Source organism: Macrotis lagotis, chromosome 5, assembly GCF_037893015.1.
Source record: "Macrotis lagotis isolate mMagLag1 chromosome 5, bilby.v1.9.chrom.fasta, whole genome shotgun sequence".
NCBI lineage: Eukaryota > Metazoa > Chordata > Mammalia > Peramelemorphia > Peramelidae > Macrotis > Macrotis lagotis.
This window is the reverse complement of record NC_133662.1, coordinates 228,005,007-228,032,602: the sequence shown is the minus strand read 5'-3', so window position 1 is coordinate 228,032,602 and position 27,596 is coordinate 228,005,007. Positions and strand designations below refer to the sequence as shown.

Here is a 27,596-nt window from a genome sequence, read left to right as displayed (position 1 = left end):
GATGGGATTCCCAAACTCTGATCCCCTAATTAGATGCTTAATGGCATGTGCCACTCTTATCTTATTCAGGAATTCTATTCATCCCACGACTATAGCTGTAACTATTTCTTTGGCCTTCTTTACACTACTCATTTTGAGGAGCTGGCATCTTAGTGAGTGGGATAGTCAATGCAATGTGGGAAATGCCAAGGTAATCCCCTCTGAAGGATCAGCAACTGGCATATCTAACATCTTCAGAAAACTGATGGCAACAGGTAGTTTAGCTCCCTTTTATAGGTCAAACACAAAGCCTAGCTTCCACTCCATAAAAACCCAAGTCAGATAGTCAATTCCCAAAAGATGAAATTAAAAAGAGGTGCTTGGGCAGCTAGGTGGCACAGTGGATAGCATACCAACCCTGGAGTCAGGAGGACCTGAGTTCAGATGTGATCTCAGACACTTAATAATTACTTAGCTGTGTGATCTTGAGCAAGTCACTTAACACCATTGCCTTATATAAATAAAAATTTTTTAAAAAGAGATGCTTAATCCTTTCTAGAAGGTGCATGCTACAAGCCTCCATCAGGATATATTCTTTCTACTACCCTCATCAGGTTGAGTATTACATTTCTGTGATCAATTCTCCATATTTATCTGTTTTCCCATCTGAACTTTGAACTAGGTTATTTTATCTAATCCCTTAATTTTGCAAGTAAGGAAACAGAAATCCATAAAGGTAGTAAATAATAAAACCAGCATTCAGACTCAGTTTGATTTCAAATTTCAAGTGATTGCATTTTTCAGATTTCAATATAGTACAAGTTCATTTAATTTCAAATCCAGTGATCTATTTACTATGCTATGATGGCTATTTGAGGGTTCCTTCTACTTTTTTTTTCCCCTGTCACTACAAAGTTAAAAAAAAGATAACCTTAAGGTTCCTGTTTTAAAGGCTTTGACTTAATCTTTCCAGATTGGATTAATTACCACGATGATATGCAAAGGGAGTTTACTCCAATGTGTCTATGGTCCTCTTGATATGGTAGGATTGAGCTGCTCAGGAACTGTTTTGTGCCAGGGCAGGTATCCTTACTGTGGAGACCCTACTCTAAGCCCTGGTGTTGGGAAGGAGGAGACCACTCTAGTGACCAGGTTGTTGGATAAGGCCTCTCTTCTTTTTTTTTCCAACTTTTACAAGGACTCTGTGCTGCTTGCTATGTTGACATTCCTACTTGACATTAGGTTTCTGTCTACACTGCTTCCTACCAGCAAAGGGATTTATGCTCTTGCCTGGGGATTCTTTTTTGGCTGAAGTTGTTCAGAGAAAAATTAACCAGATGTTATTTCACCTGACCACTTTTGTTTTATGTGGGACACCACATAGTAGGGTCACTCTGGTTGCTATCAGAAAAGGAAAAAAAAAAAAGAAAAAATAATAGTTTAAAAATTTAAAAGATTCACTTCTGATCACTAGTTTTCGAGCTTCTATATTGGTCTATCATTGAAAAGTGCAGAGGTTGATCTCCTTGGGGAGATTTTGTTCCTGAGTCTGTAAAATAAAGCTGAAAAATGTTCTGGATTTTAGGTAAAGGTGAGAGGTTTGATTATAAGCTCTTTGTGAAGTTGGAGTTTGAAAAACAAATATTCCCCATTTTTATCTATAGCCTTTAAGCTTTGGACTAGATTGGATTTTTAAGTAGTCTCTTCCAATCCCTTCATTTTATAGGTAAGGAAGTGGAGATCCAGAAATGTAATAGTTACTAGAACTAGTATTCAAATCCAGCTTTAATTTCAAACTAAAAACAAAAACCACAGAATCTGAATGCATACCATGTTCACTTTTTAAGTACTTCTCTCCTGTTTTTCATTCCTTTCCCATAAGTTTCTTTTTCCTTAGTCCAATTCCTCATACATAGGATGTTTAAACATGTCAGACTTTTACCAGACGGTTCGCTCCTGAGAGGATGATTGAAAATGTGTAACTTGTAAATATGCAAGTGGATGAATGTTGAAAAACTTCCATCACATGTGGAAAAATAAAAATAGCAATTTCAAATTTTGTTACTTTCTAGCTAATTTAAAAATCTTTATTGTTTTAATTTATTTAACTAGATTTTTTTTTAAAAATAATGCTTTTATGATTTGGATTTTTAATACATGTTCACTTTAAATGTGTTGAATAGGCCCAAGGTAATTTTGTAAATTCTGGTGTACTGGGATGTCGAAACTTTCTTTTTAGAAGGACATTTCAAGGACAAAAGGGAGACTTTGTAAATACTCTCAGGAGCGTGATATTTGCCTATGAAAAGAATCAGCTGAATTTCATCAGGCCAGCTCAGTAAAAGGGAGCCTTAGTTTCTTTTTGTTCCCGGCTTTGCCCTTCTTGGTCTACCTCCAGAGATAGCTTCTTGTAGTTTCTACTGATGGTGAGAACAAAAAAAATACTCTGGCTGGCCTTGTAATTTTTCTCCCCCAGAGGCCTTGGATAAAAAGTCTTAGGGAATCTGCTTGAAAGCACGCAATGAACATAGTCATACTAGAACTTGGCAGATGGAAGTATTTCTGAAACCAAAGCAAAGTTAACTATGTTTCCAAGCTCCTTATATTGCAGAGCAAAAGACAAGGTCAAGGGAAATTGATTAGGCCAAGGTCACTCAGCCACAGCAGCAGAAGGTTGTCCTTTGAATAATTCCCAGGCTAGTGCATTTTTCTGTTTAAACTAAGCTACCTCCCATCGTGGGGCACTTAGGAAATAGGGAAGGGAAAAGGATTCCTTGGTTTGTTTAAAATCTGACAAGCCGGCTGGGTTCTGGGGGGTGGCACCCCCCATTGTCTCCATCTCTTCATTACCGGTTCTCCAGACTAGAGGGTTCCCTCTGATTCCTCGACAGTCCAGAGCCTCAGGGGCCAGTTTCGGTCCCAGCTGCAGGGCTCCTAGGTCCCGGAGTGTTGGGGGAAGGGGAGGGCGCCCCAAGAGTTCCACTCGGAGCGTTCTGAGGGATTCGGCCCCCCGAACTCCCAAGGCGCCTTCCCACTCAGTGCCTTTGCCCCTTTGTCTCACCGAACGAGCCAATGGAATAAAGGGCAGACTAGGAGGGAAAGGGAAAAGGGCGTCTGTTCTGCCCCTCCGGGGCTCCCACAGCCATCCTCGTCACCCCCGCAAGCGTGGAGGAAAGGCTGTCAGAAGCGAGCTTTCTCGACTTTTTCCTCGTTAGAGGGAAAAGCAGGGGAAACACAAAGAGGGCAAAGGGAGCGTTCAAGGGAAGCCGCCTTTCCCGCCAGTTCCCAGAATGCGCTGGGTATTTCGGGGATGGGATGGGGAACGGGTCTGAGCTCCCTGGCACAGGCGAGCCCCTTGTGCCAGTCAGGAAGGCGCCCCCCAACGCAGGTCGGCAGCCCGGCCGCAAGTGCTCCCAGAATTGGGACAGGTACCTGGGCCGGGGCCAGGGCCGGGTCCGGGGGACCCCTCTCGCTATCTAATCTCGCGAGGATGATCACAGGCTGGGGCAGAATACAGACCTTTATTGAAAACAAAATAGATTAAGGGAGCCCGAGGCAGCGTGGCGTAGAGCCACAGATGAGAGGTTCGATTTTTCCATCACCTCGTTCCCTTCCGAAGTGACTTAGCACTCCTGGGAAAAACGGAGATTAGATGCCTTTGCCTAGTCTCAATTCAAAAATCCAGTCATTTTTCATTAAAGCTGCAGATGTATTCTCTAGCCTAGACCGAACCGACTCTCCCAATTTTATTGTTACATTACGGATCGACCTGTTTGGCCAATTCTCCATTTTTAACTGAAAATTCAGATCGCAGTTCATCGCATTAAACTGACAAGGCTGTTAAGGGTATTCAGGGAACCCGTTTGTGTTGTTTTTTTAACAAGTGAATAGCATCTTTTCTGATCAGGTGGGTGGCTCTGAAAAGAGCCTTTGTTTCATGGGAAGTCGGGTGACTCCTGGAGCAGCCGCTTACTTGGAGCTGGTGTACTTGGTGACGGCCTTGGTGCCCTCGGACACGGCGTGCTTGGCCAGCTCCCCGGGCAGCAGCAGGCGCACGGCCGTCTGGATCTCCCGGGAGGTGATGGTGGAGCGCTTGTTGTAGTGCGCCAGGCGGGACGCCTCGCTGGCGATGCGCTCGAAGATGTCGTTGACGAAGGAGTTCATGATGCCCATGGCCTTGGAGGAGATGCCGGTGTCGGGGTGGACCTGCTTGAGCACCTTGTACACGTAGACGGAGTAGCTCTCCTTGCGGCTGCGCTTGCGCTTCTTGCCATCTTTCTTCTGGGCCTTGGTCACGGCCTTTTTGGAGCCCTTCTTCGGGGCAGGAGCCGATTTCCCTGGTTCTGGCATGGTTAGCAAAAAGCACAAAAGCCACTCAAGTCGCGACTGAAGTACAAAGCGCAGAATGGCGACAGGCCCTTTACTTATAGATCCGGCATGCAAATAAAGGCTTTGGGATACTCACTAATGATTGGTCGCTGATTTTTCGTCATTTCCTGGTAGTCTACGATGCAAATGATGAGATGAAAATTCTCTTTTCCTATTGGTTGTTCTAAGCAAACGGCCTGACTAGCCAATAAAACGACTCCGTTTTTGCCTGCCGGTAGGTCTTATAAATTAGTTCAAATTGATGCGAGAAGGTTTTCTGTCTTTCTTTCTCTAAGGGAGGGCCTGGTTCCTTTTCTCGCCATGTCTGGCCGCGGAAAGCAGGGAGGCAAGGCTCGCGCCAAGGCCAAGTCGCGCTCGTCCCGGGCCGGGCTGCAGTTCCCCGTGGGCCGCGTGCACCGGCTGCTGCGCAAGGGCAACTACGCCGAGCGGGTGGGCGCCGGAGCTCCGGTGTACATGGCGGCCGTGCTGGAGTACCTGACGGCCGAGATCCTGGAGCTGGCGGGAAACGCGGCCCGGGACAACAAGAAAACCCGTATCATCCCCCGCCATTTGCAGCTCGCAGTGCGCAACGACGAGGAGCTCAACAAACTCCTCGGGGGAGTCACCATCGCTCAAGGCGGTGTCTTGCCCAACATCCAGGCCGTGCTGCTGCCCAAGAAAACCGAGAGCCATAAGCCTGGCAAAAGCAAATAAGCGCTAAGGGGGACTCCACTGGTCCCTCCACCCCCCAAAACGGCTCTTTTAAGAGCCACCCTCCTCGGTCAGCTTAAGGGGCTACACTGATCTGTCTCTGGTTGCACCATTATTATATCAACGAATTAAATGTTACATCGAGTAGTACCAGCTCTTCCTTGAGGGGATGGTGGCTCTAAAAAGAGCCTTTTGTCTTTGGCGTTGTCACGTGCGAGTCTTATTTTCACTTCCCCTTGGGTTTGTGGCTTTCCGTTTTCTTGGGCAGCAGCACGGCCTGGATGTTGGGCAGCACGCCGCCCTGCGCGATGGTCACTCGGCCCAGCAGCTTGTTGAGCTCCTCGTCGTTGCGGATGGCCAGCTGCAAATGGCGGGGAATGATGCGCGTTTTCTTATTGTCCCGGGCGGCGTTGCCCGCCAGCTCCAGGATCTCGGCCGTCAGGTACTCCAGCACGGCCGCCAGGTAGACCGGCGCGCCGGCCCCGACCCGCTCGGCGTAGTTGCCCTTGCGCAGCAGCCGGTGCACGCGGCCCACGGGGAACTGCAGCCCGGCCCGGGACGAGCGCGTCTTGGCCTTGGCGCGAGCCTTGCCGCCTTGTTTCCCTCGCCCAGACATGATGAAAAGGAAACTGGGAAAATAAAAGCTTGGAGAAAATAGCTGGGGGAGATGAATAAGGTATCTTTTGTAGACTTCGATAGGGGCGGGGTTAGAAAAGATCAACTTTCATTGGCTGGGAACAGGCTCCGGAAGAAACCAATAGGATGACAGGAGCTGTAACGCAATTACAGCGCTCTGACCAATTGGAATGAGGAGCACGGTAAACCCTCATTTGCATACTACCGTTATAAAAGAATGCCGAGTCGCTGCTTCCCTTATTCTCCTCACTCTCCAGCTGCTTCTTTCTTTCTCTGAAATTTAGGAACTTTGCTCGCCATGCCCGAGCCGGCCAAGTCCGCCCCTGCCCCGAAGAAGGGCTCCAAGAAGGCCGTGACCAAGGCCCAGAAGAAGGACGGCAAGAAGCGCAAGCGCAGCCGCAAGGAGAGCTACTCCATCTACGTGTACAAGGTGCTCAAGCAGGTCCACCCCGACACCGGCATCTCCTCCAAGGCCATGGGCATCATGAACTCCTTCGTCAACGACATCTTCGAGCGCATCGCCGGCGAGGCGTCCCGCCTGGCGCACTACAACAAGCGCTCCACCATCACCTCCCGGGAGATCCAGACGGCCGTGCGCCTGCTGCTGCCCGGGGAGCTGGCCAAGCACGCCGTGTCTGAGGGCACCAAGGCTGTCACCAAGTACACCAGCTCCAAGTGAGCGGCTGTGCAGAAAGGCAGTCAGGCTTCCCTCACCCAAAAGGCTCTTTTCAGAGCCACTTAGCTGATCTCGAAAAGGGCTCTAACAAGTCTCGGAAGCACGATCACTCCAGGGCTTGCTCTCTGAGAGATTGGACAGAACTGCATGCCAAGCACACGTGAGTAATCCTGCCTAGTAAGAAATTGAGTAACTTGGCAGCTCCAGTCTTGGCGGATTCAGGTATATCCTGCTAATTGTCAGGTACACGTTTGAACAGTTTTTTAAAAAAAGTATTTGTAACTGAGAACACAATGTGTAGAAAGTAAAAACACTCCATTGCTTAGGGGACAGAAAGCATAACTTTTAACTTGGCTACCATTCCCGCCCACTTCACTAGTCTCCTTTCCCATTGGGTAATATCAAAACTCGAAACTCCCTCGCTGTTTGCTAATTGGCTAACGAATACTATTCCTTTGCCTTCATTGGTGGACTTTCGAGCCTCATCAATGAAAATTTCCGGGCTATTACAGTATTGCATCTAATATGCTTCTGTATTTAATTGTATATAAACTTTTTATTCCCAAGTCTAATTAGCACCTTTCCATCGATCAATCTGATATGAATTCATGAAGAATTTTTTAAAGATTTAATTTCCAAATGTTTAGCAATATGTAAGAGGTGCATTTAGCACCGAGCTATTCAACTTTCCCCTTGTAAAACCTATATTTATAAACATCTACACAGACAGGCAGTCTGCTAAATAAAATAGGAATCGGACCTAGTCAAGTTGTTTTACCATCGCCCCTCATCCAAGGATAAACCAGTTTCTTTTTCAGATAAATTTTAAGTTCTAAAGAATATCCTACTCTGGAGAACTTTTCCCCTACTTCCGTCTCCCACTGTTTCCATTTGGGCTGAGCTAAAGTTAGATTATTAGCCAATCACAACAGACACATAAACCATTTAGCTTTACAAACTTTAGAGTTAAAGTCAAAGAGAGTGGCTGGTCTGGGTGAACTCAGGTCTAGGGTTGCATAATAAACAGGCACAACATCAGTCAAGCTTGTCTGTTCAGAAGAAGATGCCTATTCCTAGAACTCGGGAAAAGAAAATTACTGACAGGAATGGGATATCAAACAAAAGGAAGTTAATGAATTTGCCAAAACTGGTATAGGCAGGACTTGAATATGGGTTGGCCAAGCCAGTGCTTTCCCCAAGATTAAAATGTAATCTGTCCTTGGATAGGGAGGGGGCGGGGATTCTATTTAGGGTTAGAAATGTTCCTGAGCTTTAGTTGTATTTTCTTTTATCTAGATCGTCTTCAATAAAGCTCAAGAACAATCAGATTTATTTGGGATTACGTCACTGGATCTATTTCTGGTACGTTATTCCTAAAATATTCCTCTAGTGAATCCTACATTCCAAGGTTCTAGGTGTTATTTCCCTTTTCTTAGAAGTCTCTCAAATTCTTAGGAAAGGGCCACTAGAAATCTTAGCGGTCTTAGAAATTTAGAAAAGATCATTCATCTAAGCCAACTACTTTATTTTATAAAGGAGGAATTAGAATTTCGGGGGGGATAATTTAATGAAGTGAAGGTTGTCTTCCAAATAGCAATTCTCTAGACTAGTCATCTCCACACTTATTTGATTCCATATAACCCTGAGTAAAACAGTATGACCCTTCTGTAGGTGCATTAGCTTATGAATCATATAATATGCTACAGTACTAATGATTATAAGCATTATAAAACATATCAAACAAGGAACTGAAAGAAATGAGATAAAGATGAAATGATATTTGATCTTAGAATCAATACAGGAATCAATACAGGGTGCTGGTGTCTATTGAGTAAGAGAGTGACTGGCTCAGATCATTAAGAAAATCATTTTGGAAACCGGATTGGTGAGGGAAGCGACTCAAGTCAGGAGGACCAATTTGAGGCCATTTGGGATTTTTTTGACAAAGATATTGGTTTATTATTTCCTTCTTCATTTTGTTTGACAGATGAGGACAGGGAGACAAACAGGGTGAAGTGACTTGCCCAGGGTCACAAAACTACTGAATGCTGAACTCCAGGTCTAGTGCACTACCCACTGTGGCACCTAATTGCCTTGAGGTGAGCAGGGCCTGAGATGAGATAGTGACTAAGTAGGAGAGAATAGATGAATGCAGGAGTTATAGTGGAAGGAGAAATAACATGATTTGATAATTGTAGAAAAGGGGAACAAGGAGTCAAAGATCATACCAAGATTGTGAATCTTTGGGTGACTAGGAGAATGGTGGTGTTCTTGACTGTAATAGAAAAGGTTAAAAGAGGAGTAAGGAGAAAGAGAATGTAATGAGATCTGCATTGAAACTCCTAACTCAACCATTCCTGTTGATCCCAAGCCTCTCTGTCTCACTTAAACCCAATAGAGGGAAGGTGACTCTGTTAGTCATTACTCTGAAGGGCAGAACTCACCTTCTGTCATAGGCACAGGTCACCTGGAGAAGAGAGTATTGGTGAAGGCACCCTGGTGGTGGTTAGATTTTAATTACCCTGAGGGGCTGAATTTAGTTTTATAAAGGGGTAGTGACTTGGGTAGAGAGGTTATAAATTTATACTACCCAGCAATCCAAAGAAGCTTACCCACAGCCTGCCACTGGCCCAGTAAAGTGGGTGAGTCAGCCTCAATTGAAAAGTTTCTAGCATAAAATGAGCAGGCAGGAATGTGTGTGTATGTTGGCATGATATTACCTTTCATCCCAATCCTGTCCCTCTTCTGAATGCCCCTATTTTTATTGAACGAATCACCATCTTTTCAGTCACCTGGTATTTTCCTTCACTCATCACTCTCTTTTATTACATATGTCCAATCAATTGCCAGATCTTAATAATTTCTTACTTTCATACCCTAGTTCTGGGCCTCACTAATTCTCTCTTGGAATATTTCTATACTTCCCTATTCTCCTTACTTCTCCAGTCTCCAATTCATCCTCCATATAGCTACCAAAATAATTTTCACAATTCACAGATCTAATTGCATTTAGTACACTCCAGTCATTCCTTATTGATCATAGGATAAATATTATTTAATCTTTATTTCATACTTTTTGTATTTTTGTGTAGGCTTTATAAGATAATTAATAGAACTTGTATGTAATGTGTTAACAATACATATTCATGGAGTGAGTGTGATCAAAATTTTTTTTTTTTACATAGAGACAAATGCAATCAAAAAAGTTTGGAGACCACTGCTCTTGTCAATTCTCTCCTTTTTCCTTAGGAAATGGTTTAAAATTGTGTGACCTTGGGCAAGTCGCTCTTAACCCCAATGCCTTAAATAAAAAATTTAAAAAGACAAAGAAATGGTTGAGATATTAAAATGATCTATGGGCTCAACTTTGCAAAGTAATGGAAAAGGTACTATAATACATATAAACTAAGATTAAGTTAGTTATAGAATAAAGGATTCTTAAAAAGAAAATTCAGTTCTGGAGGGGGTCTCTGGATTTTAGGGTCAGTTTGAAGAATAGATCTCTTAAGATAGTTGGAGGAAAGAGAACTCTTACCTATAGACTGTTGCTTCTGGAATTACTTCATCATATGTACAGAGAAAGGAAAGTGCTGTGAGAAGGTGAAAGTTCTCTATTCTCAGAAAATAATTGCAACAGGAATTCCTTTTAGGTATTTTAGCAATTGGGTTAATCACTAACTAGGAAATGGGTTCAAATCCTGGAATAATGGAGGCTGAGCAGGCTGTCAATCTGATCAAGAAAACCCTTTGATCAGGTAGAAAATAAAGCATATGTTATACTTTGAATTTGAGTTGAACATTAGTCTAGTTACAATATAAATCTGGGGGAATTGCTTAGTGATTGTTAAGTTTTTCAGGAGTGGAGCAGTCCAATATCAATAGGAGTTTTTATAAGGCGAAATCAAGGTGTTAATAGAGAAGGAAAATGGTGAAAGGATGAATGATTTGGTTGGGGGGAAACTTAAGGTTTATTATTGTGTCAAGCCTTGTGCTTGTGTGACACCAAATAAATAAGGGAAGAGTTTAGAGTTGACATGGCAACAATTATTTATTAAGGATTATTTATTGTGTCAGCTGCTAAGAATGAAGGTTGAGGGAGGTCTTTCAGTGAATTCCTGGAAGCCTAGTCAATAAAGATTTATTAAACATTCACTATGTGCTAAGCATTGGGACTACAAAGAAAGGCCAAAGCTCACAGTCTAAAGCAGGGGTGTCCAACCTTTTAGTCCTGGAGTTCATTGCCCAGCAATTTGATATTTATTTATTTAGCATAGAATTTAATATTTATTTATGATCACAATGTAACCCATATTACCAATGAGTATAATAATGTAATAAGGTATAATAAAATGCAATAAAGCATAATAACAAAAATGAGTATAATAATTACATTTTTACTTTTTTTAGGATTTTTGCAAGGCAAATGGGGTTAAGTGGCTTGCCCAAGGCCATACAGCTAGGTAATTAATTTTTTTTTCACATTTAATTGCATTTATTTTCATTGGTAAGGATATGTGACATTTTGACAGCTTTTGCCACTGAAATTTACTTAGTTGAGGATCTAGAGCTTTGAAGGTTAAGTAATAGGGATCTGTAAGTGACAGTGAGATTAGGCTGACCTACACTGGGTTTGTATTTGTGTCCCAAATTTTTATCATTGCTATTATGCTTTCTAGGCTTTGGTAGAGTTGCAGCTTCACACAGAAGCCCAGATTAGAATCCTAAAGAGCTAGAAGGAGCTGGCAGACTTCATCTGTACATTCACCAAAGCTGTGGCTGAGGCACCCTTCAAAGTGAGTGATAATAAAGACAAACTTCATTCCTGGTCCTTGTTGATTATAATCCTGTGGTCAGAGCAAACATCCCTTTTTCATGATCCTGGCTCTGGTACACTTAGAAGTGATATTATCCAAGCTGACCTAACAGTTCTGGAGTTCTTATTTATAAGCTTGCTAATAAAAATTCCCTCCTTTGTTTGAGAATCACCATATAGCGGAGGAGCAATAATTATATTGAGGGAGTTTATTGGAGAGAAAATCTCAAGTCAATAAATTCCAAGTAGATTCTTTTGATCTGTTTGGGGAAGACTGGACTAGATTTTCCAGGAGGCAGTTATTAAAGGCTCAATAATCAAACTGCAATAAAAATCAAAATCTCTTTAAAAAGGCTTTAAAGTCAGTGCCCATTTATATTAAGCAGCATGCATTACATCACAATTAAAATGTAACTCAATGGCTACAAGTGTGGAGTATATTCTGATGTGATTTACCTCTATTCAGTGTGCCAGCTAGTCTAAGATAACCACAATACTGTTATCCTCTGCTGGGGATGGAGCTCTTTGGAGATGAGCTCAGCTAGGGTTGACTTAGTTGCCATTTGGAGGTTAGGTTAGATGACATTTTAGAACATTGTTCCCATGAGTTATTTGTGTTCATTTGGGTTATTTAACCTGCAGGAGATCTGGGGATTTCACTAATTTTTCCTTCTGTCTGGTGAGCGATTGGATTGGGCTGGAGGAGTGAAGGTGGATTGCTCTGGTAAGGGGCTCCGCACTGGTCTGGAAGAGGCAAATTCAACAGCTAAACCGAGTTCACAGCTAGGTAATTATTAAGTGTCTGAGGTTGGATTTGAACTCAGGTCTTCCTGACTCCAGGGATGGTGCTCTATCCACTGCGCCACCTAGCTGCCCTTAAACGTTTACTTTTTAACTAGGAAAGAAGAACATGCTGTTTTTAACACAAATGCTTTTTCAATACTAGTGCCTCTGTATCTTGATTGATGGAAGTTATAGCAATTTGAAAAATATTTTCAAGTTGCTCATCTGAAATTTTTGTTCCATTTTTATTTTTTTGTATACTTCATATAGGGGGAAAAATTGCTAGCAAATATACATACTCCCCAAAGGAGATGTCAGGGACAGGTCATGTTTGTGGAATAATGGATATTTTTCTCTAGGCAAGCACAACTAAATCCAATAGAGACATTTGAATAAATTTTTCATTAAGTTGTATATCTTATTGCTGGTCTATACATTTTTTTTTTTTTTGCAAATTTTCAGGTAATATGTTGATGTCAACTGAGAATGGAGTAGCAAATATACTGAAATGCAGTTGGTGTTTAAAATCTTGAAATCTATTCTCAAAGCCCTGTGACAAATTGTAATGAATGCTGCATACAATAAAATTATCTGTTGAAATTATGATGTCATATAATGTTTTAAAATGGCCTAATTTCTGTATGCATGTTTTTTTGCAAAAAATAAAACCAAAAGCAAAAGTACTGTCCATCTGTGGGACCTGTTAGTTAAGGGTTAAGTTGGTCTGTGATACTGCAATGTTTGTGTGTGCATGTAATCACCAGTTCCTTCGTTTTCTGGTTTTTAGGAAGCTGGCTGAATGAATGTGCCTTGAGGGCTATAATGGACCAAGATCTGGACACACATGAAAGGCAACATACAAACAATTATGTCATATTAAAATAAATTAAAGATAATCAACAATGGAAAAGTACTAGAATTAGGGATCTTGATAAAGATGGGATTTTATATTTATTGCAGCTCATTTTGTTGTGGTAAAGAATTGGAAATAGAAGGGATACCTATCAGTTGAGAAGTGGCTAAAGAAGCTGTTGGTTATGATGATGATTGAATGCTATTGTGCCTAAGAAATGACAAGCAGGATGATATCAGAAAAACCTGAAAAGACTTAGATGAACTGATGCAAAGTGAAGTGAGCAGAACCAGGAGAAATGTTGTACATTGTAAAAACAGTATCAAGAGATGAAGGACTGTGAATGACTTAGCCATTCTCAGCAATACAATAATCCAAAACAATTTCAAAGGATCAATACTGAAGCATACTATTCACCTGCAGAGGGGAAAAAAAACCCTGATATTGTTTGAATACAGACTGAAGCACATTTTTATTCTTTTTTTTGATTCTTCCTATACAAAATGACTAATATGAAAGTGTTTTACATAATTGCACATGTATAAACTCTTTCATATTGTTTACTGTCTTTGTTAGTGGAAAGGGGAAGGGAGAAAGGAAGGATAGAATTTGAAACTCTAAACTTTGTTAAATATTGTTTTAACATGTAATTAGGGAAAATGAAATTCTATAAAAATTTTTTTGAAAAAGAGGATTTTCATTTGAATGAAGTCAGAAAAGTCACAAGGCAAAAATGAGGAAAGAGTGAATGCCAGGCTTAGGATCATAGCCAGTGCATAAGCATAACAGTTCAGAGATGGAGTTTAGGGTGTGAGAAAAAGAATAAGGAGACCAGTGTACATGGAAGATAGTGAAGTATAAAAAGGGATCTGATTATTAAGGAATTTAAAAGACAGAAGATTTTACATTTTATTTCGGAGATATGGTGCAGTAGATAGACTGTTGGCACTGGAGTCAAGAGAACCTGAATTCAAATATAACCTCAGATACTTGCTAGTCAAGTAATTCACTTAATCTCTGTCTCATTTTCCTCCCCTGTAATATGAGAATGATTATAGCTACTTGCTAGGGTGTTATAAGGATCAAGTGAGATAGGAATCCAGCTCATAAGTTTCTTATAATCTTAAATTCTTTGACCTTTTTGATCATTTCAGATCAAATGATCTAAAAATAAAATGTTTGTCCAATGGTTTAAAAACAAAAATCAATGACTCTCCTTGCCCTACAGAATTAAATCTTAACTACATATTCTCAAGATCAGCTACAATCTGGTGTAAACTACTTGTCTGGTTTTGTCTCATGTTCTATAACCCAGAAGCTCAACTGTTTTCCTCATTAACTCTGAAATATTATATATATATATATATATATATATGTATATATATATATATACATATATATATATATATATATATATATATATAAAATATTTTTTTTTTTTTTGGTTTTTGCAAGGAAAATGGGGTTAAGTGGCTTGCCCAAGGCCACATAGCTAGGTAATTATTAAGTGTTTGAGATTGGATCTGAACCCAGGTACACCTGACTCCAGGGCCGGTGCTTTATCCACTGCGCCATCTAGCCGCCCCTATTTATACTTTTCTGCCTGCATGTTTTTTTTTCTCCAATCGCTAAACATTTATTAATTACTAACAATGAGACAGGCCCTGTGCTAGACCGTGAGACAACAAGGTAGTACATGATTTCAAGGAGATTACTTTAGTCTGAAATGCTCTAACACCTGTTTCACTGAATCCAAATCTGATCCTTCCTTTAAGGCCTATTACAAATGCTAGTTTATTTATTCAATAAACATTTTTTGAGTTCTTAATAAGAAACAATATTATATACTGGAGGTTATACAGTATATAATGAAGTATATTAAAGGGCAATATTCTCTTGAACTCAATGCTTTTATGTTAAAGGAGGTGGTAAATGATATGCTTATAAATAATTGCAGTGTTCTAGGTGAATGGAATGATCACTCAATGAACATTTATGTTCTTCACACTACTAAGTACAAAAAGGGAAAAGCCTGCTCCAACCATTCAGGAGTTTATAATTCTTTTGAGGAGAAAACATTCACAGTCAGAACCAGCCATATACCAGATAACTAGGAAATAATTAATAGGAGGAAGGCACTGGCATTAAGCCTTCCAGTAGAAAGTAGAATTTTAATTGGGATAAAGGAAGCCAGGGAATTTTTCAGTCAGAGTGGGGGAGGGAGAGCAGCCCAGGCAAGGGAATCAGGGAAAATAACTGGAGGTGAGAGAAAGGTCTAGTTCATAGAATAGTTGGGAAGCTAGGGTCACTGGACAAAAAAGTATAGAGAGTACAAAGTGCTAAAGAATTCCAAGAATAGGCTTCCTTAAAGCTATGGAGGGGACATTGTAATGCTCTGGAAGGAAAGCTGCGTCTGGAGGGGACCAGAGTTCTAATACTGACTCAATCACTATGTGACCTAGGGCAAGTCAGATCACTTGGTTGGTACATCATTTCCCTCATTTGTTAAATTAAGGGAATGGATTAGTTGACTTCTAAATTCAGATTCCTCTCTAAATCAAGTCATGTTTCTAAATTTAGGATCTGATTATCCTACAAGATGAGGTGTGACTTGAGTCTTGAAGAATAGGTGATCATGATGATGTTTGTCCTTTCTTGAACAAGACCCGAGACACCAGGGAAGTGATGGCATTCATGACCTGCATGTGATTTGGATTTGTGTGAGGGTCTCCTCTGGGGCCATCTGAGTTCAGTGGCCAGGATGACTGAAGATCATCCTGGATGCAAGGCAATCAGGGTTAAGTGACTTGTCACATAATTAGCAAAGATCTGAGTTCAGATTTGAACTCAGGTCCTCCTGACTTCAGGGCTGGCATTGTACTATGCACTGTATCATCTAGCTGCCCCCAACTGTAAAATGGGTATAATTTCAATGACAGGTTTGGGGAAGGAAGATTTTGGGCAAAATGAACTTGAACAAAAGCTCATCTCAGAGATAGAATTTGAGAAGATTAGTAGAGGGAAATAAGTTGAGAAATGTAGATAGTGGCAAGATCATAGAAGGCTTTGAATGCTGTCCTAAGAAGTTTTGTGCTATCAAAAAGTTGCTTTAGGTTTCGGGTAGGAGCAACTGAGGAGAAAGAGGGGAAAAAGTAGTTTGCTCTGTAACACTTTTCATGATGATCAAATCCTACGATGGTTATTCTCCCACTAAATTAATGGAATGTTTTTTATCAATAAATTAAAAAAATTAGCACTTAATTTGCTGTTTGACTTTGGTAAGTAGTAAAATGAATGCTAGACTTGAGACCCCAAAGATGTGAATTATCTCTCAACACTAGTTGTGTGGTCATGGGCAAATAACCTATCTTCTCCAAATCTCCCTGTCCTCCATTTATGATGTAAATTGGATATCGAAAATATCCCAGTCTGTTACTTCAAAGGATTATTAGTGAGGATATAATTGTAGATAACCCCTGTAAAGCTCCTTGAAAACTTTAAAATCCTATATTAAAGGTGTGCAATGTGTCAACTGAATGATGAAGAGGACAGACCACTGGATTGGAGTCAGAAAGACTCTTCTTCCTGATTTCAAATCTGGACCAAGGCATTTGGTAACTTGTGTGACCCTCGGTAAGCCACTTCACCTTTTTTTTTTTGCCTCAGATTTCTTATTTAAAAAATGAGTATAAGGAGAAAATGGTAAACCACTCCAGTATTTTTGCCAAGAAAACCCCAAATAGGGTCACCGAGTCAGAGACAAACTGAAACTACTAGCATGATTATTTTGATTTTTGCAAACAGTATGTATCTATCTAGACAGCTGTTGGATTGCAGGGATGGTGTTTTGTACATGTTTCTATCTTCCAAAGTGATAAGCACAGTGGTTAGGGAGACAACATGTTATACGGTGGAAAGAATTTTGGGTTTTAAGATTATAGGTATAGAATACTTTACTAGCCTGTAAGTAAATCAAAATTTCCAGAAGCCTCAACACTAAATTATTAAATCAGAGAGTGTAAGAAATAGGTAAATTTGTTCATTTATTATGAAAAAAGGATAATTTAATATACCTAAAATATTTAGTCTTTGCATGAAGATAGAGAAACCACCTAAACAAGTTAGGTGTTACAGTAGATAGTAACTTGGACCTGGAAAACCTAGCTGTGCCCAATGGATTTTTGACATCTATATGAACAGTCACTTCAATTTTAAATGATAAAGGAGGAAGTGGGCAGGTACTTTGCACCATCATGGCTGGGAGTGGAAAAGTCATAGATTAGACAAGGTAGAGAGAAGCTTAAAAAAGACAAAACAATTTGGATTACATAAAATTAAAAGACTAGTATAAAAAAATCAATGAAACTATGACAAAAAAGGGAGTGGATGAAAAGAAAAAAACCTGAACAAGAGCTTAATATCCAGGAGACACAGGGAACTGACATAAATCTATAAGACCAGAGGTCATTCTTGAATAGATAAGTGATCAGTAGGAATGAAGGAAATAGTTTTGTGAGGAAGAATAACAAGTTATCCAAAAAGATAGGAAAGATGGCTGTAAGTCACATATAAAAGACATTATATAGGTTAAAGAACTCAGTCACTTTGTATTCTATGAGAAATCTCAAAGAGGATGAAAGGAATAACTTTCAGAGGAGAGATGGATAGATTGATAGCTACAAGATGGTGGATCACTGCATTGACCAACTCTGGACAACATTTTGGAATGATGGAAGAAAAAGCTCTAAACATTTTATGCCTTTTGACTTGATACTCCCATTCCTGGGTATATACATTAAAGAGGAGAGAGAGCCCCCTCCGCCTTTCCAATATATGCCAAAATAAACACAGATGTATTTTGTGGTAGCAAAAAAAGGGGGGAAGAATACACTGGGTATGCAGCTGTCAGTGCAAAGTAATATATATATAAAGAAACTATGAGAAGCCCTGAAGACTTGTAGCAAGTGATCCAGAAGAAGTATAAAAAACAAAATGAAAACTCATGTACAGAATAGATGCAATATTGTCAACCCAAAAAGAGAAGAAAAGGTCATGTAATAGTAATTATAATGAGCTTTGTCTGAAGAAATAATGAACCTTCATTTCTACCACACTCCAGTCAGTGGAGAGCTGTCAGTTATAGATGTAGAAGGTGGCATATGCTTTCTATGGGTTCAGTGTCTTCTTAGTTTGCTTAAATCTTTATATTTGTCCCAAGAGAGGGTTAAGTTTTGGAGGGGGTGGCACCAAAGAGTCTTTTCCCCCTTAGATCCAAACAAAAAGCATCAACAAAATATTAAATAGTGTTGTCCAAAGATGGAAGGTGCTCCCATGACTTTACCTTCTGGGAACATAAGAACTTTCCAGTTTTTCCCATAAGGAAAAAAAATATGGAAGCAAAGTGATCCTGTAGAATAGGGAAAGGTTGGGGAATAAGGGAATAAGGATTGATTTAGGACCTACTAAGTACCAGACACTGTTTTATACAGTTAAATGCTTACCAAAACACCAAGATGCTTTAATGACTTTATTCATTCATTCATTCATTTTGTTTGTTTGTTTATTTATTTATTTAGGTTCAGTGCCTGGCCCAAGGCCAGATTTGAACCCAGGTACTCCTGACTCCAAGTGTTCTATCCACTTTATTTTATTGTGATGTGTAAGAGATCTGCCATGGGTCAGAGAGTCAGTAGATATCTGAGGCTGGATTTGAACTGAGGTCTTGCTGACAGTGTTGGCCCAAGGTTCTTTCCACGAAGTCACCTATCTGCCTATGAAAGGCCTAAGCAAACATGAATAATGAAGAGGTTTAAATGAAACGGAACCTCAGCCCCGTGTGCCCCAGCCCCCAGTCTATCTCAGTGTAAAGCAGTTCAGATCACTTGTCATCACAATCAGGGCAAAAGCCTCTTTTTTCACCAATGGGTGTCTACCTTGCTATGGAACTTGTGCAAAGGGGGAAAACACTGGGCTCCCTAGAGAGATGACCACTCCTTGGCTCTCAAGGGAAATGTCTCCTTGTGGCTCTGAGTCTTGCTGCTCTCTTCTTCTGGATCTTCCTCCAGCTTCTCCCTCATCCTCTTGCCCTCAGTGCTGGTTCCTCAAAGGGCTGTGGGAATTTGTAGGCCTCTTTCCAGAGCATCAAGTCCATGGACTTATCTGGAGATGGGCCTTGTGTTCTACGTGTATAGTCCTCCAGTTGAGATGAATCTTTCACTATTAGTATGGAACAAGAAAGGACAAAGGAGAACTTTAGAGCTGGAGCAGATCTCAGAAATCATTGAATGAAAGCTCTCCATTTTAGAGGAAGGAAAAGTGGTCAAGAGATTTGACCACGGTCACATAGCAGCACTGGAACTAACACACTAGGTTGGTTCTTGGTAAGCCAAACCTGTTAAAGGCAGAGACAAAGGAGTCTTAGTGGGGCAATGGGTATTCAAGTGAAGGGGAGATACCTTACTAAGGTTTGACCCTCAGAGAAAAGGGTGAGGGAGGGCAAATCTTTGAGAATTCCAGAGAGGTTGGAGAGGCTTGTCTTGTTCTCCTGCCACACAATGGAGCCTGAATTCCTTGCACCTAGGCAATATGCTTCAATTCCTTTTTTTTTTTTTTTTTTTAGGTTTTTGCAAGGCAAATGGGGTTAAGTGGCTTGCCCAAGACCGCATGCCTAGGTGATTATATTGTCTCAGACAGAATTCGAACTTAGGTAATCCTGACTCCAGGGTCTGTGCTTTATCAGCTGTGCAACCTAGCTGTCCCTTCCATTCCACCCCCCGCCACTTCCCCTCCACACACAGTCTAAAAGGATTGTGATTCATAGACATGATTTAAAGATCTAAGATGATAGTTTGCCCTGGTCTAGGAAACACACACGTTACTTACAAGGTCATCATAGAAAACATGTTTGCAGTTTGTTCATGGAAAAGCAAAGGTGCGTTTGGAGGTGACTAATTCTGTAACCTCTATATGGTACCTTAGCTTGTTAGAAAGCAAAGCTTTGAAGATGCTTGTGGACCAGCTTTGCCAGAGTATAGGAATTAAGTGTTTTTCCAACTGCTTCGGGGTTTCCTATTGAAGACCCCAGGAGATGCAGGCTGTCTGACCCTCAGTTTGGCCTTTCTAACCTTTGCCTGTGGGGGTCAGCAGTCTGGCAGCTGGGGTGAGGGGCAGGGACAGGAAGGTGAGGGATCTTGGGAAGAGGTCATTCAGCTAGTTTGCCCAACTTTTTTCTCAGAACTATTTGTAGGTAGGCCTGAGTGAGTGAGTGAGCGAGGTAGGGGCTCTGGGAGGTGGGGAGGATGAAGAGTAACCCCAGGGGGCAGGGTAGCTGGAGGGCCCGACGGAAGGTCTGTGAGACCGGAGGGGCCCGAGTCAGTCTTCTGGCTTTCCCATGCGTTTCAAGTCTTTGTCAGCACCTGGCGGGCAGGACTGGAGGGGCTTGGCTGAGGAGAATACCGCCTCTCACCTCATCTCGGTGCAGCCCATCGCTCCAGGCAGGTGGCCGGGTACCCCTCGATCCCTCTGTCCCTCGAATGTCCATTCTTGCCCCCAAGAGACCTAATTATTGTGATGCGTCCTTTTTTCTCCCTTTCCCCTTCGGAACTTTTAATACACGAAAACAAAGCGTTTGGCGCGTTTTTTCTGTTTAAAGAAAGACACGACATAGATGGACAAGGTGTGTTTTCTTACTGAAGGAAGGGAGGAAGGAAGGAAGGGAGGGAGGAAGGAAGGGAGGAAAAGCTACGCTCCAGGTGGGCCAGCCGGGTTCTGCCATCTGCTCGGGCGGGTGGAAGTCTGGGAGGCCAAGGCTCATGTGGGACTCGCGGGGATCCGGGGCATCCGAGTGCCCGGGACGAGGCGTGCTGGCACAGCGGCCCACGGGGCTCGGGCTGTTGTCAACAAAGCAGCGAAGCAGTCCGCGGCACGTGTCCTGGGCCCCCATCATGCAAGCGCGCGCAGACACCTCCCCGCCCGCCCGCCCACGGTCACGGCCGACACGTATGTGCGGAAGTGGGGTTCGCGATTGTCCCCGGACGCGGCAGCCCCCCGGGGGGTCCCGAGGCAGAGGGCAGGGCAGGGCAGGGGGCTGCGCGCGCGGCCGCGCGGGGGGGGCGGGAATGTGCGAGGCCGCCCGCGCCCGCGCCCGGCCCCTCCCCGGCCCCGAGGCTCGTGCCCGCGGCCCCGCCCCCGCCCCCGCGGCCCCGCCCCGGGCGGGGCTGCGCTCGGCCCCGCCCCGCCCGCTCCGGCCGCTCCCGGGCGCGGGGCCGCGGGCCGCGCACCGTCTCCCTCCCGCGGGCGCGGGCTGCGGCGCGCACCAATCAGGGGCCGGCGCTCGGCTCTATATAAGCGGGCCGGGCGGGCGCTCGCTCACTCGCGAGTCCGCGGCGTCCTCTAGTGACTCGTCGCCGTCGCCGTCGCTGCCGCCCCGCCCGCCGCTGCCATGTCCGAGACGGCCCCCGCCGCGCCCGCCGCCCCGGCCCCCGCCGAGAAGGCGCCGGCCAAGAAGAAGGGCAAGCGGGCCTCGTCGGCCGGGGGCGCCCGGCGCAAGGCCGCGGGCCCGCCGGTGTCGGAGCTGATCACCAAGGCCGTGGGCGCCTCCAAGGAGCGCAACGGCGTGTCGCTGGCCGCGCTCAAGAAGGCGCTGGCGGCCGCGGGCTACGACGTGGACAAGAACAACAGCCGCATCAAGCTGGGGCTCAAGAGCCTGGTGAGCAAGGGCACGCTGGTGCAGACCAAGGGCACGGGCGCCTCGGGCTCGTTCAAGCTCAACAAGAAGGCCCCGACGGCCGACGCCAAGGCCAAGGGCAAGAAGCCGCCCGCGGCCAAGACCAAGAAGCCGGCGGCGGGCGGCGCCAAGAAGGCCAAGAAGGCGGCGGGGGCGGCGGGCGCCAAGAAGAGCGCCAAGAAGAGCCCGAAGAAGGCCAAGCGGCCGGCGGCGGCCAAGAAGGCGAGCAAGAGCCCCAAGAAGCCCAAGGCGGCCAAGGCCAAGAAGGTGGCCAAGAGCCCGGCCAAGCCCAAGGCCGCCAAGGCCAAGAAGGTGGCCAAGCCCAAGGCCGCGAAGCCCAAGGCCGCCAAGAGCAAGAAGGCGGCGGCCAAGAAGTAGAGCGCAGAGCTAGCCTCGACGCTGGACACACCCAAAGGCTCTTTTCAGAGCCACCCACCGCCTCGGCAAGAGAGCTGGCGCGCCTTCCCCCCGCGTGCGTGTCCGTGTGTCCGTGTGTGTGTGTCCGTGCGTCCGTGCGCGCGGCCAGGAGAGCCGCTGCCCTGCCCCCGGGGGGTCACGTCGGGCCCCGGGGCCGCGCTGCGGCCGGACGCGGAAGTGAGTGTCCGGGGCCCCTGGTGCCCGTGCGGCGGCTCCGGCGCCCCCTGGCGGCGCCCCGCGGCCTCGTGTCCGTGCGCAGTCAGTCCAGTCCGCGCTCCCCGCCCCCACCGCCGCGGCCGCGCTCCGAGGCCTCAGTCAGCCCGCCCGGCCCCCCGACTCGCTTCCCTGGGGGAGGGGAAGAGCCGTGTGTGGCCCGCGGGAGGAGGCACAGAAACTTGGCATCGACTCCTTGTTTGTGTTTATATGTACAAAATCCATGCACACCCTTGAATCTGTTCGGAATAAGATCCATGCACACACATAATTATCTCTGTTCGGAATAACAGGAGGCGCCGGGAGCGGTGCAGCCCCACGGGGAGGCCCGGGGACGCGGGGGCACACACACAAGCACGCCCGACACGCCGGCCCGGACTCGCGCTTCGGGGGAAAGAGCATAAGAGGGAGGCGCACTCGTGCGTGGAGAGGCACAGAAGCGCTCCTTGGCACCGACTACCCTTGTTTTATTTGTTTACTTAACATGCACATAATGTATAAAAACATCTTAAATAAGATCCGAGTACAAAACCGGGCTACACTTTTATCTGTGCTGGGAACAAGACAGCTCAGGCCCAAGGGCCGCCGCTCCCACGGGAGGCGCCGGGAGCCGCACGGGCAGAGCCGGGCCGAGTCGAACAACAGCACGCCGGCCGTCCGCACACAGGTGCACACACACACGTAACACGGCACACGCGGAGTCTCACAGCCTCTCTAGGAGCGGGTGGTGGCTCTGAAAAGAGCCTTTGGGGTGTGGACTTTCCACCGGGGAAAGCGGCGCCTTACGCCCTCTCTCCGCGGATGCGGCGGGCCAGCTGGATGTCCTTGGGCATGATGGTCACCCGCTTGGCGTGGATGGCGCACAGGTTCGTGTCCTCGAACAGCCCCACCAGGTAGGCCTCGCTGGCCTCCTGCAGCGCCATCACGGCCGAGCTCTGGAAGCGCAGGTCCGTCTTGAAGTCCTGGGCGATCTCGCGCACCAGCCGCTGGAAGGGCAGCTTGCGGATCAGCAGCTCCGTGGACTTCTGGTAGCGCCGGATCTCCCGCAGCGCCACGGTGCCGGGCCGGTAGCGGTGCGGCTTCTTCACGCCGCCGGTGGCCGGGGCGCTCTTGCGGGCCGCCTTGGTGGCCAGCTGCTTGCGGGGCGCCTTGCCGCCGGTGGACTTACGAGCGGTCTGCTTGGTGCGGGCCATGGTCGGGAGGCGAGAGCGGAGCTGGTCCTGGGCAGGAACGCGACTGAGGAGGCGCCGCGCGCCGCAGCCCTTTATAGCCGCCAGAGCGCCCTGATTGGGCTGAGGGAATTCGAAAGTCCCGCGCTGAGCCCCGATTGGCCCAGGCCCCGGACCCACAGGGCCGCCTTGCCATTGGTCGTGCCGCTCGCCTTCCGGTTCGCCGCCGCTCCGCCCCTCTCGGCTTCCCCCCTCCGAGCCCCGCCCCTTGCCGGCCCCCGGCCCCGCCCCCGTCAGTCCCTCGTCTCCTCACGCCCCGCCCCGCCCCTCCGCCCCCCCCCGGGACGCGGGGGAGGAGCCTCCTGGGCCGCGCCTCCCCCGCCCGCTTCCGGGACTGCGAGGGGGGGCAGGGGCTGTGCCCGGGCCCTGCAGCCCCAGCCCCAGCCCCGCGTCCGACCGCCGCCCTGGCCGCCCCCGAGGCCCCCGGCCCTCCCACCTCCCCCACGTGACACGCTTCCGGCGCCCCCCCGCCCCGCGGGGCCCCATCGGGCGGGTTCCGGCCGAGCCGGGTCCGAAAAGCGCGCCTGAGCGCGGATTGGCCGGAGCGCGCCCCGCCCCCCGCCGCCCCCCGCCCTCTGGGCGCGTGTCCGGGCCCCGCCCCGCCCCGGGGACGCGCCACCCACTCCGACAGCCTCCAGGGGCCCTGCGCGCGGTGCAACTTTCGGGGCGCCGGGGCTCTGGCCCGTCAGCACCCGGGGGGACCACAGCGGGGGGGGGGGGGGTAGGCGTCGGTGCGGGGCGGTATAACGAGTCGGGGGCCGGGGGGCGCGGTCGGGTTCGGGGGCGGGTCGGCAACAGCCCTCTCTTGACGGGGTGGTGGCTCTGAAAAGAGCCGTTGGTGTCGGGGTGAGCCGGGCGGCCCCGGGCGCGCGCGGGCCGCCTACTTGCCCTTGGCCTTGTGGTGGCTCTCGGTCTTCTTGGGCAGCAGCACGGCCTGGATGTTGGGCAGCACGCCGCCCTGCGCGATCGTCACCTTGCCCAGCAGCTTGTTGAGCTCCTCGTCGTTGCGGATGGCCAGCTGCAGGTGGCGCGGGATGATGCGCGTCTTCTTGTTGTCCCGGGCGGCGTTGCCCGCCAGCTCCAGGATCTCGGCCGTCAGGTACTCCAGCACGGCCGCCATGTACACGGGCGCGCCGGCGCCCACCCGCTCGGCGTAGTTGCCCTTGCGCAGCAGCCGGTGCACGCGGCCCACGGGGAACTGCAGCCCGGCCCGGGACGAGCGCGACTTGGCCTTGGCGCGAGCCTTGCCTCCCTGCTTCCCGCGGCCGGACATGACGGATGCAGCTGCGTCGGCCACCGACTGCGCGACTCCACTGGTGCCCGGCCGCGCCGCGCCGCCGCCTTTTATAGCTTGCGCGGGGACCGCGCGGCCGCCGCCTCCCATTGGCCGGCGCGCCGGCTTTGTGCGGCCGGCCACTGGGGAAGCTCGCCTGCCATCCCGCCATTTACATGGCCGTCCTCCCGCCTGTGACGCCACCCCCGGCCGCCCGCCAATCGCGGCCCGGCGCCGCCCGAGCCCTCATTTGCATAGCGGCGCTATAAGGAGCGGGGGCCGGCGGCGCCACGCTCGTCGCCCGATCCGCGCGCTCCTCCTCTCTCGACTCGTAGCCCGCGCCCGCCCTCGCCATGCCCGAGCCGGCCAAGTCCGCCCCTGCCCCGAAGAAGGGTTCCAAGAAGGCCGTGACCAAGGCCCAGAAGAAGGACGGCAAGAAGCGCAAGCGCAGCCGCAAGGAGAGCTACTCCATCTACGTGTACAAGGTGCTCAAGCAGGTCCACCCCGACACCGGCATCTCCTCCAAGGCCATGGGCATCATGAACTCCTTCGTCAACGACATCTTCGAGCGCATCGCCGGCGAGGCGTCCCGCCTGGCGCACTACAACAAGCGCTCCACCATCACCTCCCGGGAGATCCAGACGGCCGTGCGCCTGCTGCTGCCCGGGGAGCTGGCCAAGCACGCCGTGTCCGAGGGCACCAAGGCCGTCACCAAGTACACCAGCTCCAAGTAAGCGCGGCCGCCCCGGAGCCGCTCGCGCCGCCGCCTCCCCGCCCCGAAACAAAGGCTCTTTTCAGAGCCACCACCTCGGCAGGCGAAGGAGCTGTCTCGCGCCACGGACCACCCGCCCCCGGCCCCTGCCCCCGCGCCCCGCGGCCCGCGGCCCGCCCTCCGCTGCCCGGCTCCGCCGCTCGCCCCCTCCCCTCCCCTCCCCTCCCCGCAACTTCCGCCCGCTAACTTTGTGCTCTCGGGAGTCCCCCCTCCCTCCCTCCCTCCTCCCCCCCGGTCCCAGCGCGCAGGCGCCGCGCGCCTCTGGTTACGAAACCTCCCCGGGGCAAAGCCAACTCTGTTTTTAGCTACGTTGTTTGCTTGTTCAACTCTGCTCTTGCCTCCTTCCTCCTCTTGGGCCTGACCTGTTTATATTCATTGGCAACTTTTAGCATTGTCAAAACTCAGTCCGAAAATGTAGATGTTTAAATTTTATTTTAAGGGCCTTTTTAAAGCTTGCTACATGCTAACGCTACTGTTACTTCAGCCGAGTTTTTAACGGCTTCCCATTGCCCTTCTGTGACCAGCAGTCAGCGTGTGTAGGCAATAATGAACCAGGGCACTTGGCTGGGGGAGGGCCGTGGGGGCTTCCCGTAGTGAGGAAAAGGAAGAAAGTCCTCCACCTACCCCACCCACCTCTTTTTTTTTTCCTTATATTAGATGATGTTTGCTGAAAGGGTGAAGAGGAAATTTGAAGCCAGGAGAATGTTTGGAATAACTTCTGCAGAGAATGTAATAGAATATCAAGTCAGGAAGAATAAAAGTATTACCTGCACCATTTTTTGTCCACTAATGGCTAGACTGCCTCAATTTATGACGAATCCCGTTGGCATTTCTTCATGACTTCTCGGTGTTTCTCACCTTAGGTGAGGAGTGTTAAGCCAGATGAGGGTGTGGGGTAGGGGAGGGAAGAGGTACGAGGTAGCAAAGATTTGGTGGTAGCTTAGTAAAGAGGAGCAAGAAGGATGGAACTGGAAGGAGAATAAATAGAAGAGAATGTGGTAAAGCAGCACCAGGTAAAATTCCTTTGATAACTACCTAAAATGCATAGAAATCAAAGATTCTTGACACGTGAAGAAATAATGGGACAAAATAAAAAGATCCAAAAAGAAAAGCAATTCGAGTCATTGGACTCCCTGAAAAATCCTAATTAAGGAAAACACTGCTTCAGGCCTGTACACTATTTTATAAATGAAATTTAATCAAATTTGCTAGATCAGGAAGGTAAAGGTTAAAGCAACTATCTGCTAAAAGGATTTCCCAGAAAAAAAAAGTTCCAGGAATTTCAAAACTAAAGGGAAAAAAAATCTTAGAATTCATCTAGAATATCTATCTATCATCTAGGAATCATCTAGAAAAACTGTTTAAGTACTTAGGAGTTAGCATGGTACCGACTTCTCAACTTTTAATAAAAGAGGTCTTGGAATACAATATTCCACAAGACAAAATAGTGTCTTCCAATCAAAAAACTGCAAAGCTGAGTGTCATATACTGTAAGGGGAAAATGGATCTTGAATGAATCAGAGAATTGTCTAGCAACTCCTGAAGAGATCAGAGCCAAGTACTGAGAACTAAGTGAAGCGCTAAGAACTTTGAAATACAAAAGCAAGAGTAAAGAAAAACCAGGAAAGGTGAATTCTATTGATTATAAAGGGTCTATAAAGTTAGGGAGTGCTAACATTTGAAGTGGGAGAGGGGATAGAAGTATCCCTTCAAAACCTTACCGTCTTCAAAAGTAACTGATGAGATTTACAAAATAAAAACACACCAGAAGCCCTAGTTAGTTCTGATTAGCTCTGATTTGAAGGTCCGAAAAGGGAAGATAGAAGGTAGGGTAAAGGGAATCATATACAAATAAACACAACTTTCTATGCTACTCTGGTTTATATAAATGTAGAAAGGAGGCAGAGATACTAGAAAATTGCTTTTTCTTAATGTTTGGGATTATGTGTAAGAAGAGTTTCAAAGAGAGGATAGGGTAGGGGTTTGGGGCTTCATAAGAACCTTCATTCTTATATGAAAAGAACTAAGATAATTGAACACCCAGGAATTTGTTTAGAATACAGTCAGGGCAGCTAGGTGGCAAAGTGGATAGAGCACCAGCCCTGGAGTCAGGAGTACCTGAGTTCAAATTCAGCCTCTGACACTTGT

The 27,596-nt window shown here is 46.9% G+C and overlaps 8 protein-coding genes and 1 long non-coding RNA gene across 10 annotated transcripts; 5 read left to right on the top strand and 4 right to left on the bottom strand.

Moving 5' to 3' along the window:
• Positions 1 to 3,889: 3,889 nt before the first annotated feature.
• LOC141488548 (histone H2B type 1-F/J/L) lies at positions 3,890 to 4,391 on the bottom strand. Its single transcript, XM_074188668.1, has one exon. It carries the CDS (start codon positions 4,327 to 4,329, stop codon positions 3,949 to 3,951), a length of 381 nt encoding a protein of 126 aa, XP_074044769.1. The 5' UTR covers positions 4,330 to 4,391; the 3' UTR covers positions 3,890 to 3,948.
• Positions 4,392 to 4,622: 231 nt separating this feature from the next.
• On the top strand, positions 4,623 to 5,132 carry LOC141488545 (histone H2A type 2-B). Its single transcript, XM_074188665.1, has one exon. It carries the CDS (start codon positions 4,669 to 4,671, stop codon positions 5,059 to 5,061), a length of 393 nt encoding a protein of 130 aa, XP_074044766.1. The 5' UTR covers positions 4,623 to 4,668; the 3' UTR covers positions 5,062 to 5,132.
• LOC141488546 (histone H2A type 1-F-like) lies at positions 4,953 to 5,701 on the bottom strand. Its single transcript, XM_074188666.1, has one exon. The coding sequence runs from the start codon at positions 5,672 to 5,674 to the stop codon at positions 5,285 to 5,287; it is 390 nt and encodes a 129-aa protein (XP_074044767.1). The 5' UTR covers positions 5,675 to 5,701; the 3' UTR covers positions 4,953 to 5,284.
• A 222-nt stretch (positions 5,702 to 5,923) lies between these two features.
• On the top strand, positions 5,924 to 6,424 carry LOC141488547 (histone H2B type 2-E). Its single transcript, XM_074188667.1, has one exon. It carries the CDS (start codon positions 5,993 to 5,995, stop codon positions 6,371 to 6,373), a length of 381 nt encoding a protein of 126 aa, XP_074044768.1. The 5' UTR covers positions 5,924 to 5,992; the 3' UTR covers positions 6,374 to 6,424.
• A 1,203-nt stretch (positions 6,425 to 7,627) lies between these two features.
• LOC141488549 (uncharacterized) lies at positions 7,628 to 14,134 on the top strand. Of its 2 annotated transcripts, none has more exons than XR_012468725.1 (4): positions 7,628 to 7,732; positions 11,047 to 11,163; positions 11,826 to 11,970; positions 12,754 to 14,134. It is a non-coding gene; the product is annotated as an uncharacterized LOC141488549 (long non-coding RNA). The 2 variants fall into 2 exon arrangements; XR_012468726.1 differs by lacking the exon at positions 7,628 to 7,732 and adding an exon at positions 10,773 to 10,830.
• A 7,090-nt stretch (positions 14,135 to 21,224) lies between these two features.
• Positions 21,225 to 22,008, top strand: LOC141488542 (histone H1.5-like). The gene has a single exon (XM_074188663.1). It carries the CDS (start codon positions 21,260 to 21,262, stop codon positions 21,920 to 21,922), a length of 663 nt encoding a protein of 220 aa, XP_074044764.1. The 5' UTR covers positions 21,225 to 21,259; the 3' UTR covers positions 21,923 to 22,008.
• Positions 22,009 to 22,866: 858 nt separating this feature from the next.
• On the bottom strand, positions 22,867 to 23,417 carry LOC141488543 (histone H3). The gene has a single exon (XM_074188664.1). The coding sequence runs from the start codon at positions 23,365 to 23,367 to the stop codon at positions 22,957 to 22,959; it is 411 nt and encodes a 136-aa protein (XP_074044765.1). The 5' UTR covers positions 23,368 to 23,417; the 3' UTR covers positions 22,867 to 22,956.
• A 728-nt stretch (positions 23,418 to 24,145) lies between these two features.
• Positions 24,146 to 24,802, bottom strand: LOC141488540 (histone H2A type 2-A-like). Its single transcript, XM_074188661.1, has one exon. It carries the CDS (start codon positions 24,785 to 24,787, stop codon positions 24,284 to 24,286), a length of 504 nt encoding a protein of 167 aa, XP_074044762.1. The 5' UTR covers positions 24,788 to 24,802; the 3' UTR covers positions 24,146 to 24,283.
• On the top strand, positions 24,788 to 26,225 carry LOC141488541 (histone H2B type 2-E). Its single transcript, XM_074188662.1, has 2 exons — positions 24,788 to 25,406; positions 26,106 to 26,225. Exons 1-2 carry the CDS (start codon positions 25,030 to 25,032, stop codon positions 26,107 to 26,109), a joined length of 381 nt encoding a protein of 126 aa, XP_074044763.1. The 5' UTR covers positions 24,788 to 25,029; the 3' UTR covers positions 26,110 to 26,225.
• Positions 26,226 to 27,596: the final 1,371 nt, after the last annotated feature.

What these genes read in the sequence shown, in the direction of transcription:
- LOC141488548 (XM_074188668.1), bottom strand. Translation starts at nt 4,329, where the DNA reads ATGCCAGAACCAGGGAAATCGGCTCCTGCCCCGAAGAAGGGCTCCAAA.
- LOC141488545 (XM_074188665.1), top strand. Translation starts at nt 4,669, where the DNA reads ATGTCTGGCCGCGGAAAGCAGGGAGGCAAGGCTCGCGCCAAGGCCAAG.
- LOC141488546 (XM_074188666.1), bottom strand. Translation starts at nt 5,674, where the DNA reads ATGTCTGGGCGAGGGAAACAAGGCGGCAAGGCTCGCGCCAAGGCCAAG.
- LOC141488547 (XM_074188667.1), top strand. Translation starts at nt 5,993, where the DNA reads ATGCCCGAGCCGGCCAAGTCCGCCCCTGCCCCGAAGAAGGGCTCCAAG.
- LOC141488542 (XM_074188663.1), top strand. Translation starts at nt 21,260, where the DNA reads ATGTCCGAGACGGCCCCCGCCGCGCCCGCCGCCCCGGCCCCCGCCGAG.
- LOC141488543 (XM_074188664.1), bottom strand. Translation starts at nt 23,367, where the DNA reads ATGGCCCGCACCAAGCAGACCGCTCGTAAGTCCACCGGCGGCAAGGCG.
- LOC141488540 (XM_074188661.1), bottom strand. Translation starts at nt 24,787, where the DNA reads ATGGGAGGCGGCGGCCGCGCGGTCCCCGCGCAAGCTATAAAAGGCGGC.
- LOC141488541 (XM_074188662.1), top strand. Translation starts at nt 25,030, where the DNA reads ATGCCCGAGCCGGCCAAGTCCGCCCCTGCCCCGAAGAAGGGTTCCAAG.